This window comes from Eriocheir sinensis, chromosome 58 (genome assembly GCF_024679095.1).
Source record: "Eriocheir sinensis breed Jianghai 21 chromosome 58, ASM2467909v1, whole genome shotgun sequence".
Lineage (NCBI taxonomy): Eukaryota > Metazoa > Arthropoda > Malacostraca > Decapoda > Varunidae > Eriocheir > Eriocheir sinensis.
Genome location: NC_066566.1, coordinates 10,302,685 through 10,319,902, shown reverse-complemented (window position 1 = coordinate 10,319,902; position 17,218 = coordinate 10,302,685). Strand labels below are relative to the sequence as shown.

Sequence of the window (17,218 nt, the reverse complement as noted above, 5' to 3'; positions counted from 1 at the left end):
TTTCATGCACTTTCTCATGAATTCACCATTCATTTTCATCAAATGTCTTAATCACCACACTGTAAAGTTTCATCCTTTCTACTATTACACATGACTGCTTTATTTATCCATATATATCATACATTTTTTAAGCCTAGGCCATCCAATTGGTCATTTCTTCTCATATAGCTCACCTTCATTGCACTTTTCCCTTCTCTTGTGCTTCATTCCATACCCATGATTCTAAGGTGAATATCAAGGTGTTTCTTTTACAGTTAAGATGGCATGCAAAGGGCAAAACAAAATAAAATAGAAGACAGAAGAATATTCCAAGAGAATACTCACCTACTTTCCTACAAACTTTATCAGTAATTTGCTTGACTAGAAATCCTGTCAATACAACCACTGCATCCACTTACAATGGTACTCACAACCTATTCCTCACCAAAGACAGTGGGCAATTTCCATCTAACCCAAATTAGACAAGTGAATAAAAATACAGATTTTCTAAACTAGACACCTTTTGGTATCCTGATATCTACCTGAGGGAAAATAGGAGCATTGTCATTGATGTCCTTCAAGTTGACCTGGACATCAGCATAGCCCACCAAGCCATTGCCACCTTCATCCTGTGCAAACACTGTGAATCTCCACTGTGGACGGCCTTTGGGGTGGTCTCGATCCAGAGGCTGAAAACAAAACAAAAATAAATAAAAAAAAAAAGGAAAAAAAGTAATCCTTCATGGATTACTCTTCCTAATAAACACTGTGGCATCATGTAGTTTATAATATGAAGCACTATTTACTCTTAAGCCATTTTCTTGTGCAGGAAGAAGATAAAGCACAAGACACTTATTGATATATGCTATACTGCTACTTAATATTTTTCTTAAGCTTAAAATGAACTAGATGCATACTCACCTTCCTGACGAAAATTTCTCCTGATGTGCGATTTACTTCAAACTGTGACTGGTCAGGATTTTCAACATAAATGCCCTGACCAGTGAGGAAATACACAATGTCTTGCTCCCGGTCACGGTCACCATCAGTGGCCACAACCTGCCCGAGGGGTAATGCTGAGTTGTAAATTCTTTCCCATTTCATTCAGAAGATATCATGAAATAATTATATAAGCTTCAGATGTATTTTTATATAACAGTATTCATTGAAATCTGCACTGAACCTTAAACAAAATAACATTAAACATAAAACTAAACATTGTGCAGTCTTTTCTTCACAATTGGTTACAGTTCATGCAGGTTAGAACAACACTGAGCATTAGCAAAGCCTTTTCATGCCTTCAAGGGAGATGATTATCAACTGGGGAAAACTAAAAAAAATCATTAGAATATGAAAAATTATATATATATATATATATATATAAAGTAGAGCTAATACCATGAACTATCAAAAGTTCCTATGAATTTAACTTGCTTTAGCAATTATCTTCTTCAAGGAACTGAAAACAACAATTCTACTTTGACACAACGAATACCAATAAGCCTTTTACAATGTGCCAATTGAGATATTATTTCTCTGGAATCCAAATACATTTCCTCATCACTAGCTCCCATCTGACGAGTAATCTATTATTTACATGATATTAGTTACCATACTTAGTCACAGTTATACCTGAATGATGCAGATGATAAAAATGCATCACACACACATATATATATATATATATATATATATATATATATATCTATATCTATATATATATATATATATATATATATATATATATACATACACACAGTACGGTCTCCAAGTTTGCGATAAATAGGTTGACGTTGCGGGTCGCAAACGTTGAAATCGCAAACTTTGAACCATTCTTCTTATGGGGAAAATTGAACACCGTCGACATCTTTCACTTGGCCACCCATCCGGGCCCCCAAAATTAGATTTTTATTGAAAATGAAATTGCGATAGGACCTGAAAAGAAAAGGAAAAGGTTGCTAAAACCGGGTTTTTTCACACCTTGTTGTGGTCCTTGACTCCCATTCTCGCTCTTATCAACCCCCTGGGCCTTTCCATTGGCCACGGAAAGCATTGATGTGGGTTCTAGGAAGCCAGGCGCATGTGTGCGAGCAGCCCCGACTACGCGCTGGGCTTGAGCAGCTGACGGGCGGCTGATGATGGTGATGGTGATGATGAGCGTCGGCAGCACGGCCCCCGCATCGGGACGACCTGATCGGTATTTTTATCGGGGCCCGTGTGTGTGTGTGTGTGGCTGTGTTTATTATGGGTTTGGGCTTCTCAATTTGCTAATTCTTATTTACCACATGTTGCACGGGACCCCTTTCTTTTCTTCCATCTCTTCTTTAAAAAAAAAAAGATAGATGAAAAGAAAGGGGTCCCATGCAACATGTGGTAAATAAAAATTGGCAAAATTGAGAAACCCAAACCCATAATAAACACACACACACACACACACACACACACGGGCCCCGATAAAAATACCGTTCAGGTCGTGCCGATGCATATGCAATGCCGCCGACACTCAACATCACCATCACCATCATCAGCCGCTTGTCAGCTGTTCAAGCCCAGCGCACGGTTGGGGCTGCTTGCACACGTGCCACTCCCACTCACCATGCTTTACGCGGCCAATGGAAAGGCCCAGGGGGTGGGTAAGAGTGAGAATGGGAGTCAAGGACCACAACAAGGTGTGAAAATAGCAGCCTTTTCCTTTTCCTTTTGGGTCATATTGCAATTTCGTTTTTCAATGAAAATTGAATTTTTTGGGTCCCTATCGCAAACTTGGTGAATCGCAAACTTGAAACTCGCAATCTTGGAGACCGTACTGTGTGTGTGTGTGTGTATATATATATATATATATATATATATATATATATATATATATATATATATATATATATATATATATATATATACACCCTCGATTTGCGGACTAAAGGGGGAAGGCTTGTCCGAATGGCAATATATGTCCGGGAAACACAACCCACCCCCGGACTCACCTCGCATAGCTGTCCTATACTGTCCTGTAATATAATATATTACCTTCTACAACATGCACATATATGGCATCGCTAGAAGAAGAGGTATCCACACAACACTCGTGACGCGGCAGACTTGTGTACAGTCCAGTACTAGTATGTCTGCAACTTTGTCTGGACTTTTTTTTTTTTTTTTTACGGACTCTTGTCCGTTGAGTGTATATATATATATATATATATACACACACACAGTCAAGCCTCGGTTTACGAGTTTAATTCATTCCGGAATTATGCTCGCACACCAAAACACTCGTAAACCAAAATGAATTTCCCCCATTGAAATTAATGTAAATCCCATTAATGTGTCCCATATCTCAAAAAAATATTTATATAAAAATCATTTTACATGTTATTTTTTACAGAATTAAAGTAATTTTACTAACAAATAACAATGATAAATAATATGAAACACAAATCAATGTGTTATGGTTGTTACGGAGACTCCTGCAACCGCTAGCTACGCTCGAGGTGTAGGCTTCGCACCGGGGTTTTGCAGTCGCAATTTCCTTATTCTCGAGGCACTGGAACTACATTCAACCAACAACATGAAGCTAACCCGACGTATCGTCCAAAATGGAGGGTGAACAGAAGTCAGTCATGTGCAGGAAGGCATACAAGCTGCCAATGCTCGTGCCCTGCTCCTGTTACGAGCATAGTATCCATTGTTCCTGTTTTCTTCTTTGCAGCACCATCCCTTTTAACCATCTTTCTGGGGGACATTGTTAAAGCACAAAGAACTCACTCTGTAGTGCTCAAAACATGACATGAGCACACGGATGCTATTTCTACGAGTTTACAACGTGGACTGAGACTAAAGCCGTCATCTGGCGGTCAAAAATTACCCTAGACCGAGCAAGAATTAACCCCAAATCTTGCGTTTCTTGTTCTGGCGTGTCAGATTTTAAAGAATTCCCCCAATTCTTGGCAAGAATCGGGGGTCCTGCGCAAGCTGCGGCGGGGCTGGGTACGGCCACTGTCTTGCTGGCTGCACCTCCATAGGTCTATGGCGATGACCATTTCCTGAGCTTCCTATGGGTAACCCTGCCAGGTGGGGGTGGACATAGAGTTGATGAGGTTACTGTTGTATTACTGTTGCACAACAGACCATTTTAAAGCTTTACTGTGATAAGTAGCATCACTGTATAAGTAAGAACTTCCCAGTATGAAAACATCATCGTCATCATTAGAAACAAGAAATTGAAACGATGCAATTTGTCAATATTTTGCAGAGAAAAAGGACGTTCTAAGAAACTCCGTCGCATGCAATAACGTTAGGTAGCGACTGAAATACTCTTAATGAACTGTAGATCATGTAACTGTGACTAAATTAACGCATGTTGTCCTTGATAAGTGACAAAATGAGAAATAGTGTTGGTTCATTCAGTCATATGGACAAGATAGAAAGCTCTGGCAGATTACAGGAGGGAGGTGAAAAACAGTCTCAAGAATGGGGGGTCGTTAACCCCTTCACTCCGGGATTTTTTGCTCGTAACTCAAAACACTCGTAAACTAAGGCACTCGTAAACCGAGGTTCGACTGTGTGTGTGTGTGTGTGTGTGTGTGTGTGTGTGTGTCTATATATATATATATATATATATATATATATATATCTATATATATATATATATATATATATATATATATATATTTTTTTACAACAAAGGAGGCAGCTCAAGGCTAAAAAATAATCAAAAAAAGAGGTCAATTTATATATATATATATATATATATATATATATATATATATATATATATATATATATATATATATATATGTGTGTGTGTGTGTGTGTGTATATATATATATATATATATATATATATATATATATATATATATATATATATATATATATATATATATATATATATATATATATATATATATATATATATATATATATATATATATATATATATATATATATATATATATATATATATATATATGATCCTCTAAACTCAGCTCTTTTAACAGCCTGATGAGCTCATCCATGCATGCTTTTTGGCTTGTTTAGCTCGTCTAAGTCTCACAATACACAGTATTAGGTTCAGATGGACTCCATGTTTGTTTACATTCCCATGGTCTGTGCCCGAGGAAAGTTTCAAAACACCGTTTGTGTGTGACAGGCAGATGTCGGCGATTTTCAGAAAAACGAAGTAAAAAGTTAAATTAAAAAGTGCTAGTGTGACACCTCATTTAGGTTGCTCATGAGTGGCCAGCAGCTCACTCAGGGAGATTTTCTCAGAGCAACATTGTCCTAAAAAAAAAAAAAAATTCACGCGCCGCCACACTGCAGTGTTGCCAGATTGGGCTACTTATCACAAATTGGGCTACTTTTGGGAACAAAAAAAACATGTTTTATATGACGTGTCAGAGGTGACTTCCCCAAATGCATATTTTCCCAGAGGGTTATAGTCCCGCCAAATACACGCGCGTAAGTCGCCCCCAAAAAGAGGGAACGAATATATATATATATATATATATATATATATATATATATATATATATATATAGATATATATATATATATATATATACACAGTCGTCCCTCAAAAAGTACGGTTTCCAATAGTACGGTTTCAGTTTTATACGGATTGTCATGTAAGAATTTTGTTACGATTTTTAAATTTCCCGCTCGTCGCACCAAGTAGCCATGGCGTGAGTGGCAACACTGTTCTACCAAAACACCCGCTGAAAGCACTCCAAAGCGTTCGAGATGGGTATTCACCTTGCAGAAGAATTCAGATCTAGGAGAGGTTACATTTCGGGATGAGTTACGTTGCGGTAGGGAGAGCATACCACGTGAATGAGAGAAGTGCATGTTCGCTTTATCTATCATAGTGTAAAAGAAATTCTTGCCGCAGTAACTGCCAGTGCTCCAAGAGTGCTGCAGGAGTAAAGATAAAGGCCATCCTTTTACTAAGCCTCGTCGTTGCTATGGTAATGGCGTCTCACTCGCAGCAAAATGGGGTACGCTGATCTTCCTGATGCAATGGAATCACTTATGTGTTTGTTTTGGGCTGCCATATTTGTTGATGATGTCATCACAGAACAGAGGCGTTCCACCTTTCAAAGCCGGGAGCTAAGCGGACGTGCCGAGTTGGCAACTCATGCTGCCGCGTCATGCGTTTGAGAGCACTCGGAACGTTCCGAGAGTCCCGATTCCCTCTCTCAAACGCAGCCCAGGAGTGTTTCTAGGGGGGACACTAATTTTATGCGGATTTTCGAATAGTACAGGGGTCCTGAGTCCCTAACCCCCGTACTATTTGAGGGATGACTGTAATTATTTATATATATATATATATATATATATATATATATATATATATATATATATATATATATATATATATATATATATATATATATATATATTAATGTGCAAAAAATAATGATGAAAAGAAAATGAACCTTTGCTAAAATGTATAATAATGGTAGAATTGGTTATTTCACAGCTATGAATCATATTCATCAAAATGGTTGAAATCATTCAATCATAAAGGTATGGCAGAAAAGCATCATCACCAAATGTTCTAATTTCATCCCTCCTCTTGTCTGCCCTTTCTATTCCTACAATATCTAGGTTGCCACACTTTGTTACTTTGATTGTCATATACCCAAGTCCAATTCTAATTCTAAATTTTCATTAAAATATAAGCAAGTTTTGGTCTGATTTCTAATCAATAATGGTTGCTCTTTGTCTTTCCATGTTATGCTCAGGATTTTTCTCTCTTCCTCTTAGCACTGTTCTTAGCTTACTCTGCAGATCTCTTGTGAGGTGCCAAGTTTCTGAATTGTATACTAAAACATACAGAATACACTGCCTGTACACTATTTCTTCAAGCAGAGTGGCAGATTGCCATTTATGATTTTACAGTTATCAAAAGAAATGTATCTTATTCATATTCTGATTTTTTTTTTTCTGTGGGCTGGACTGGTACTAATCATGTGTCCTAGTCTCTTAGATAAATGTATTTCTCTACCCTCAAGTGTTTTGCTTTTTAAATGAAGTCCTGCCAACTGTCTATCAAACAGTACCCTTTTTTTTATATTCAGATCTAACTTTCAAGCTCTTTCTGTGTAGTTCCTGTACCATTCTCAGTGATTCTTCTTCTGAATCAATTAGAATGACTTTGTAATCTCTGAATTTTCATTAATGAAATTTCTTAAGCATCAATAAACTTCCTCTCTGAGAAGCTTGACAGTACAGATTTGGCAAGGAGAATTATACGGGTGATCTTGCATTCTTTACTTTTCATGGTTATCCTCTCTTAGTCATTTTAATAAAATTTTAGGTGTTGCCTAAGATATCTTGACAGCTTTGGACAGTTTGGCACAAAGTTTTCCTTTCTAAACTATTCTTCTACACTCTACAGGTTCTATTCCTCTCTCTGTACTTTCATCTCAAGTTTCTTTCAGGTCAATCTATTTCTGGTGAAGTAGATGGTCACTATTCTACTTCTAAACTAATAAACATGGGTGTTCCATATGGCTCTGTTCTGTCACTCTTTCCACTGTTCACTAATGATCTTAACAAAAGTAATTTTTCTATCCATTCTTATGTAAAGACACCATTCTCCATTACTTCACATCATTCAACTGAAGACCATCTCGGCAAGAAATACACAGCTAAAACTTGTAGGGTAAAGGTAAAGCCGGGGACATACGCTATAGCCGTGTGTGGCCACAGTGCTCATCTCTTGTTGTCAGGTGGAAGAGAACCCATTGGCCCAGGACAAAATGACAGTGTGACATCCGGGTTTACCTTCCCCAGGTTTCCCAAGTACCCATTCATCAACAAGTCCGAAAGGGAGAGTTAACAGCTGGATACAACCTTCCAGACACCTATTGTCTATTCTTTAAAAACAGAAAACTTCTCCAACCAAATCTGGCCTTTTTTTTTAATCTCTTCCTGTCATGTTTGCAACCTTTTTTCTCTCTCTTTCTGTTTCACTCTTCAGCTGCCTATTTTATTGTAAAAAAAAAAAAAAAAAAAAAAAAATCCTGATTCCTACACAGGTTGAGAATCCTTTACCCTAAATTCCCAAATCCGAAAACCTCTAAAATCCGAAAGTGTTTGAATGCTGACATGACGCGTCACAAATGGAAAATTCTACAAGTGATGGGAAGGTTCCACCACGTACAGTTGTTGGGTGCTGCAGGGCCGTCAGATCCACGGTTTACCTGCCCAATTGGGCTGTTTTTAATGAAAGTTGGCGGGGAAAAGCGATAGTCGTGGATTGGTGGTTTTGGGGCTGTACTTAAACTTGTGGATTTGTGGTGTGTTGCTATGCATTAGTTTGTTGTAACCAGACGTCACAGTAACACCTTCGCTCATTACACATTGTGATTACTGTGTGTTGTGTGCTCTATGATGAAAATATATTGTTGAAAATGTCAAAAGGGCCTCCAGATACCCCTTTGGGTAATGGTGAAAAGAAAAATATTCTCAAATCCGAAAAAATCCGAAATACCAACAATTTCGGCCCAGGAATTTCATATAAGGGATTCTCAACCTGTATTACCCCAGGTATAATTTTTCTAATATTTTCTTTAAGCAAGCCAAGAATAATTTTGGAAATGTTATGTCACCATGACTAAAATCTTTTCTAACTGGAATTTTCTTCCTTTTTACGTAGTCTAGTGGTTGTCATACTGTTCCTATATATCTTCTACCACCCTTATGTATGATTCATCTACACTTTGCTCCTAAGTGCCTGCATGACTGCTTCAGTTTTAAGTGAAGTGAATGCCTTTTCATATTTTATGAAAGGTGTTTATAGTGGCTTATTGTATTCAGCCCATTTTTTTAAAACTTGGTTGACGCCATGAATGTGGTCAGCTGTTGAGTATCTACTAAGAAATCCACCTTGTTCTATAAAAATAGTGGTTGGTGAGAGTCTAGTGTTGTGCTTATTCTGTTTGTTATTATCTTAGTGAAAAGACTGTCACTTATCTGGGGCAAACTGATTATTATAATGAAATATAATGAAATAAGTGAATGAAACTCAGTAATCTAAAACTTGATTAGAGTATACTGATTATAGTGTTTGTAGTGAAATATGATAAAATGAACTTATATATTATAAAAGCCTTAATTTTCTTACTATCTATTTTCTTATTAGGAAACCAGCTGAATGTAAATCTATGACTTCAGTTAACTAGATTCAAATTTCTTGAGTTGACAACCATTAATTTGTATACAATGGAATTCAGTTATACAAATATAATGAAGCATTTTCATCAAATTAAATGAATAATTGGAATAGCCATTGTTCCTTTACATAAAAATTACATATTGTACCCTTCTGCTATATGACCAACATGCAAATTACTTTATACACTAAAAGATTCTTACATTAATTCTGCTTAGCAACCTTGAAAGAGAGTTGTGATACTCCACCACATTGTGATCCATGGAGGTGAAAGATACATTTGTCAAACTTTACCAGATGATGGCCGAGTTGACAGATTTCACTTAACATTATTTGCATTTATGTGTTAACTTAAATACATTTGCCTTTGGAGCCAATTTATGAGATGTAAAATTATTTAGTCCAACCTACTGCTCAACAAACTTTGCTTCCATGTTCTTATTTCACACCACAAATGCTAGACTAATATTAATCTGAAGTAGCTTATACTTTCTATTATCTGAATCAGAGACAACTTTGACTAGATAAAAGAATACTCATTAAAATATGTCTATACAATTACATGTCCTCTCAGAACGATTGTTGCACCCAATGCCATAACTCCCCCAGACATATATATAACCTAATCAATCCCCTAATCTACAGCCATGATAAGCCCAACATCAACATTTTTTGTGACTATGAATACTCTTCTCTCTATCAGAGTAAACACAAAATGGCAACCATAATATGAGCCAGCCAATCATGAATCATATGCAGTAGAGGCAATGTCATATCTTTCTCTATAGGGTCTCTCTTCCCAATGTAATTTTTCCCTAATCCAACTGAATATACAACTGCATAACTCTTTATATTCAGTCATGTTCCTTGCTGCTATGTAATGGTGCCTAAGAAGTAAACCCTAAATCCTTGGTCCATTCTTTTCTCATGGACAGTGTTAATATAAGGATGAGGAAAAGGTCTACCTTGATGATGGCAATGGGCAAACCGTCACTGCGCTCCTCTTCAATTGTGGCTTCATAACTGGGGCGATCAAACTCAGGGGGACGGTCATTGACATCAGCGATGAGGATGACAACCTTGGTAGTGGCCTCGTTGACACTATCCGTGGCTACTAGTGTGAGCTCGTACTAAGCCACCAAACAAGAATCCAGGGAAAGGAAACAGAAAAAAAATAATAATGGATAGTGAAATGTGGTACTTGGAAGGGACCATGCTCATTGCAGTTAACATAAATGGCAGAATGTTGGGGTAAAACAAAGAAGCAAAATGTGTAAAATAAAAGCTGCTATCATCACATCTCCTGCACATGCACATCACTGAAATGTAAAATGTATAGGGGCAAGACAAATTAAGTGCATCACATGGCTGTTGGTTGGGAAAAGGGTGGATGTAGAAAAAATAATAAATAAATAGTAATGACTAGGACACATAAGCACAGGTTCTGTATTGTCACATGTAACATGCACATGTGGTTTCTCTATGAGCCTCAACTGTGTGGCTTTTGCTGTGGTCATGAGGCTTGCTTGTTGTCAGATGGCAGGGGGGTGGAGGTAAAATGATGCAGGTATGGAAAACTAAAATCAACTACATGACTATCTCTTCATAAAATGGCCCTTTGTGTAATAGGGTCCATCCTGCCATCTCAAATGAAGGTGCTCACAACCATGAAAGCATCATTACACAGGAAACTAATGGTTACAATCAGTCCATCGGGCCAGGGATGAGTGGGCGGTGCATGTAAGACATCAAGCCAGAAATATGGAAATGAAAAGTGGGAATGAGGTGAGGTTGGAGAATTGAGATTAGAGACCTGAAGAATATTTTTTGGCAGGCTGCGGTCATCCTCCTCTGTGATCTGGGTCTCATACAGTGGCCGGTCAAACAAGGGTGGGTTGTCATTCACATCTTTGACATGAATGACAACAGTGGTGTGGTTCTCATTCCGGTTGTCAGATGCCACAAGTCTGAGCTCATACTATACAGACAGAAGCCATTAGTCAAGGAGAAAATACCTCTCATCCAGCAACATATAACTGATGCCTGTAAATACTGGAAAAAAAAGGAAGTCCATCCTTCAAAGGATAAAGGATATTTGGTGAATAAAATAAGACTATAAAATGTTATTACTTAGTAATGGATAATATTATTAAAAGCTATCCACCTCATGACACCATACTATAGGAAAAGGTAAGAAGCCTAAATGGGCTTGTAATCCTTATCAGTTAAATTTCTTGTCTCTTAACCCTGCAGTAATAAAATTTAAAACACTACAACTTGACAGAGAAAGAATATAAGAAATAATAATCAAACTACTTTCCATAATTCTTAATATGAAAAGTATGCACAAATTCTTCCTTATATCTCTTGTTACTCTTCAACAAAATTGATTTGTGATGTTAACTAACAATAACACTTACATAACATGATAAATAATTAACATAAATCTGTTCCCAACAAAGAAAAGATGGTGTAAGAAGCATTATTAATAACTTTTATATCCAATAAAAAATTATTCCCTATAAAATTAGAAATTAGAAAATCAATTTTTTCTGTTGTTTTGTTCTGGGAAAATCTTCGTAAAAGTTGCTTAACTAAATCAATTACAGTTTTTCCTAATGCCCTCCATCACCATTTTAACTGTGCTCAGCAACACAATGTTTATATGGACATCAATTTTTTTGCTAGAAACTCATAAATGTAGTTTCCTATGGCATTTACTTATATTTGGAGACTACCTGCCAACTCTTCTGAGGCATTCATGAAATATTTGGGCTCAGTGGAAATTAGAGAAATTAGCTTTTGTGGGAGCTCTTGTGGGAGAGCAGTTCAAGCAAGCCATTTATGGGAGTTTTTGTGGGGAATATACACAGCTTGAACATGGATTTTTTCATGGAAATGTTATGTTTCAGGGAGGGGGTGGAGTCGGAATTGCAACCTTAATATTTCCTGGAACTGGAGTCAGGTGAGGTTGGAATTATTAAAATCTGACTCCACACCCTTGCTCAGTACACACGTGTCTCCTTTCAACTCCTTTTCCATCACACAGGAAACTGTCATCATCATCAATAATATGCAGGCAACAATGACAAAGACCATTAATTATCATTGATTTTCAGTTGAAAATTCGTAGTCCTGTCACAGACAGCTGTTTTGTTAAATTGTAGCCTACAACTTTCCTCAGTGGAGGACAGCACCAGGGAAATTTAATAATTATGATCAGTGATCTTATAAATTAACAAAACAGCTGTCAGTGACAGCACTAATATTTTTAAAGCAAAATTTACTATAATTGACAGTATTTGTTACTGTTGCCTGCATATTACTGATACTTATGATCATTTTCTATACCTAGGCTTTCATATACTACCCACAAAATCAGACACTCGGTGTAACAGCAGGCTGCCGGAGTACAATAATGCATACCTCAGACTCAGGCACTCCCATTCATCACAATGCAAATTTATTAATTGAAACAATAATAGATAAAGTTTTAATAAAAATAGGAAAAAAGGAAAATCAGCAATTATATATATTCCATCCCACACCACCTGGAGGTATTCTTGAAGAGGCCTGGTGGTTGGCCCCAACCTGTTAATGGCACAAGTATGTGTTTATCTAAGAGGGGCACCAAAACCCTCACACTCAAATAAAACATTCCTTTGCATGTTATTTTCCACTGCTGCTATTTATGATCTTACCTGGTAATACTATAAATATTTTGAATGAATTTCCTTTGCTGTCTCCATATCAACATCCTTTTCTCAGCAAGTTATTATGTAGTTTTACCATCTTTGTCCTTTATGTTACCTTCAGTCTACATATTATCATGCTGCCATTTTTGCAAGTATCCATCATGATACCCAACTTACCTGTACACCCATGGTTGTTATTTTCTCTTACTCTGTTATGAAACCATTTAAAATATCAATACTTTCACTTATTTTTAACAATTCTGCCTTGGAGCAAGAAGTTGTATGCCTAGACCACAGTATAACATAATTTAACTTTCCCTATCTAGTTCTTCACTCACCCTTTTTCTGGTCTCGTAGTCCAGAGGTCCTGCCACGTAGATTGCACCAGTCATGTTCTTCACAGCAAATGCTCCACCAATGTTGCCATTTGTGATCTCATACCTAATGCGTGAGGCTGCCGAGAGGAGAGATTGAAGGTGAGCAACTTGTAACTCTATTCCGGACAAAAAAATCATGTATATATACTGTTTTTATTAATATAAACTAGGTGAAGCATAATAGGGATGTACTGATGTGTTGGTATCGACAGAATTGGCCCATTTTTTAGTATTATTATTATCGTTATTGGTATCAGCTGATTTACTGACGATACTACCGATACCTAAAAGAAATTTACTACGTTGCATATTACTCTCTGCAAGTTATTTTGTTAAGCATAAATTAGGTGTTTTATAGATGAAAAATTAGTTATTAGTAATAGTAAATTATCTAGTATCCTATTATTTTCAGTATATGGTGCACAGTAATACAGAACATTTATTAATAAGCCACATCTGCTACCGTGGACGTATATGAGACACAGGCGTGGGGCCCTGCCACAGCCCTCACCCCTCACATGGCCTCAAGCCGCAGTCTACTGTGGGTTGCCTACATGTTAATGTAAGTTAAGGTCTCCCAGCTTTTATATTTTTTCTTACTGATAGTTCTTGATACAAATAAGGCTTTCTACTGACAAGTGGTATATAAATAACAGTTTTTATAGTATCAAGACTCACGGTATCATTGGAAATCTGGTATGTTATGCTTGAGTAGTGGCCCAGCTCCATACTTAGTAAAGTATCTGTATTGGTAGTAGAATCGGTAATGGCCCAATTTTGTAGTATCAGTACAGTATTTGTAATTTTGGTATCAGCACACCTCTTCTTATTATTAAAAATAATTTTTCTATTATGCTTCAATATGATTGACTCAAAAACAAGTTTTCCTCATGTGCTGAATATTATAAAGCAATTTTACATAACTGCGTGAATGACCATTCAAGAACTTTAAAAAATTTGCATTACCAATGAGAAACAAATTCTTTATTCCTTTTTTTATAATTAATAGGGATTTATTTTCCATGATCCCTCTTACCTCATTCTAGCCATGTTACATCTGCATTGGCCACACTTTTCCAAGTTTGCAAAGGAACTTTGTGTGGAACCAAATCGATTTTGATATAAAAGTGTATACCATAATAATTAGCATGAAATGAGTATGAGAGAGAGAGAGAGAGAGAGAGAGAGAGAGAGAGAGAGAGAGAGAGAGAGAGAGAGAGAGAGAAAGAGAGAGAGAGAGAGAGAGAGAGTACATACATAAATTTTTTTATTGGCATTTCTTACCTTTCTTTTACATGTGTATTCCCTCCTTTCTTCAATTTTACCTGACTACTATTACTGGTTTTAGTTTTCATGCCTAAATGTATTTCCTTCCCAAACACATTTGATTAATCATTACACTTTCCATACTTACACTCATCCAGATCCTTAGCAGTGACTGTGAGGACGGTGTGCTGGATGTCCTCATTTTCGTCCACTTCAGCCTCGTACAGGGTCTTGTCGAAGAAGGGAGGGTTGTCATTCTTGTCCGCGATGCCAATTCGAATAAATTTTGTCACTGAAAGAAATATCAAGGAGTCAAAATAAGATGAAAGGATGCAATAATGTGCAATATATGATGTTTCCTTATTGACTTAATAAGTATAAAATCTTAATTGTTAAATGATGAACATGATATTCAGTAATACCTTAAGCAGATGATACAGCATTAATTGTATACTTAAAAAATGAAACTGGGGTATGGTAAAATGAACGCAATTACGTAGTTCTAGTGCGTCATTTGTTACATAATTCCTTCCCTCTAGCATACAATGAAATACATATATGTCTTTATGAGTAATCCATTCAAGCCATGACCAAAGTTACCACCCAATGCTGTTAATTAACATGCACGAATCTCACTTCCTACCTCAAGAACAACTATTTTGTTGTCATGTGTGAGAGAGAGAGAGAGAGAGAGAGAGAGATTGTGAACAATGAGTTGGCGCGAAAGACTGAGTGTATAAAAGGTTATGAATCATTTCATCCTTCCCCTTTTCCCTTACTCCAAGGCCCAAAACTTGGGTAAACTAACGAGGTCATCAACATGTCGTGAGGCTTCACGAGGTTCTCCCTCTTCACCCTTCTACTTTTCGCATCCTTTCTTCTATTTATGGAAAATTTTGTCCTTTTCATCCTCAAATTTTCCTCTCCTTTTCATTTATGCACTTCCTATCTTTATTTCCACTTCTTCCACCAACCACAATTCTGATGCCTTACCTCTCTTTTGCACACATTTCAAATTTATTTCCTCTACAAAACACGCACGCACGTAAGGACGCACGTAGGCACACACACACACACACACACTTCCTCAAGGTGCTGAATCAATATTTCACAATAAGAACTAGTAAGCAGCCTCTCCGCCGAACTTTCCTGGCGACGATAGTAAATGGAAGCAGGGAGGGAACCATGGAGAGATTACGGGGCGCGGGCTGGTGGTAGTGCTGGGTGGGAGAAAGAGGTGGTGTAAGGAGGCGGTGGTGGTGGTGAATTTGGCCTCAGTTGTGTAGGCGGTGATTGGAGTGATGATGGTCGAAGTGGTAATGATGGTGGTGGTCGACGTGGTGGTGATGGTGGTCGAGGTGGTGGTAATGGTGGTCGAGGTGGTGGTGAAGGGGGTCTGTTATGTAGGCGGTGATTAAAGTAGTGGGGGTAGAGATAGTGGTGGTCGAAGTGGTAATGATGGCGGTGGTGGTGATGGTGGTCGAGGTGGTGGTGAAGGGGGCAGTTGTGAGGCGGCGGGCGGCGGTAAGACAGGCGGTGATCTTCGTGTTCGGAGGTTTATGCTAAAAAACTGCTGGCATTATCACAAGTGGCCAGGCTCGTCTCCCTCCTTTATTACTTTCATCAGGCGGAGACACGGAGAGGCGTTAAGGAAAGGGAGGTGAGAGGCGAGGGGGAGATAGGAAGCATGGCAGCAAAGGGAAAGTAAAGGAGTGACACGGAATGGATACCAGTGAGTAAAGAGAGACGGTATCAGAGAGAGAGAGAGAGAGAGAGAGAGAGAGATTTGTAATTGTGAATTTTCTTTGTTTCTCTTTTCCTCCAAGATCAAAATTCTCAGCGTCATCTGACACTGCACTTACTGTATATTAATGAAGGAACTTGCTCTCTCTCTCTCTCTCTCTCTCTCTCTCTCTCTCTCTCTCTCTCTCTCTCTCTCTCTCTCTCACTGTATATTAATGCAGGAACTTGCTCTCTCTCTCTCTCTCTCTCTCTCTCTCTCTCTCTCTCTCTCTCTCTCTCTCTCTCTCTCTCTCTAGTTCTGATAGATAGATAGATAGATATATAGGGAGAGAGGGGGGGGGGGGGGAATCATGCAAAACACGATATGGAGAACAAAGATGGACGGCGGGATTAGTTTGTAAATAATGTATATAACAATGTAACGCCGGGAAGGTTCGTGAGCAATTTGTCTTTCTACTATATTATTATTATTATGGTTATTATCATCATCATTATCAACATCATTATTCTCATAAATAGTAGTAGTAGTAGTAGCAGTAGTAGTAGTAGTAAAACCACTAGAAATAGCAGTAGTAATTACACGATAGTAAGAAAAAAGAAAAAAGTATAGGAAGAGGAAAGACGGTAAAGGAAGAAGAGGAGGAGGAGGAGAAGGAGGCGCAGCAGCACCAGCAGGCGGAGGAGGAGGGTGAAAAGAGGGGAGTCGACGTAGTCAAGTAAGGCATTAATATGTAGATGGGAACTGGGTGGCGGGAGTTGGGGGTGGGGGGGGGTGATGAGAGGAAGATGGTTGTACGTGGAAGCCTTAACAAAGGAAAACAACCCAAGGAGAGGGAAGAGGATCAAATAAATGTTGAGGAAACATTAATTAATTTGCATGTAGGAGTAAAGTGAAGCAAGTGAACAAATACCGATACGTATGTATGTACTTCCCGATATATACGGATCATTATCAAATTCAACGGTCATTCATAATGAAAT

The 17,218-nt window shown here is 37.8% G+C and overlaps 1 protein-coding gene across 2 annotated transcripts in view; it reads right to left on the bottom strand.

Annotated features, from left to right (window-relative positions):
- Positions 1-17,218, bottom strand: part of LOC126985149 (neural-cadherin-like) — a 100,121-nt gene that overhangs the window by 27,210 nt on the left and 55,693 nt on the right. For both annotated transcript variants that reach the window (XM_050839714.1, XM_050839715.1), the window contains exons 2-6: positions 14,643-14,786; positions 13,190-13,305; positions 10,122-10,286; positions 901-1,038; positions 522-668 (exon numbers count right to left, since the gene is read on the bottom strand). In XM_050839714.1, coding sequence (XP_050695671.1) covers positions 522-668; positions 901-1,038; positions 10,122-10,286; positions 13,190-13,305; positions 14,643-14,786 — 710 coding nt within the window. The remainder of the gene's footprint in view (positions 1-521; positions 669-900; positions 1,039-10,121; positions 10,287-13,189; positions 13,306-14,642; positions 14,787-17,218) is intronic.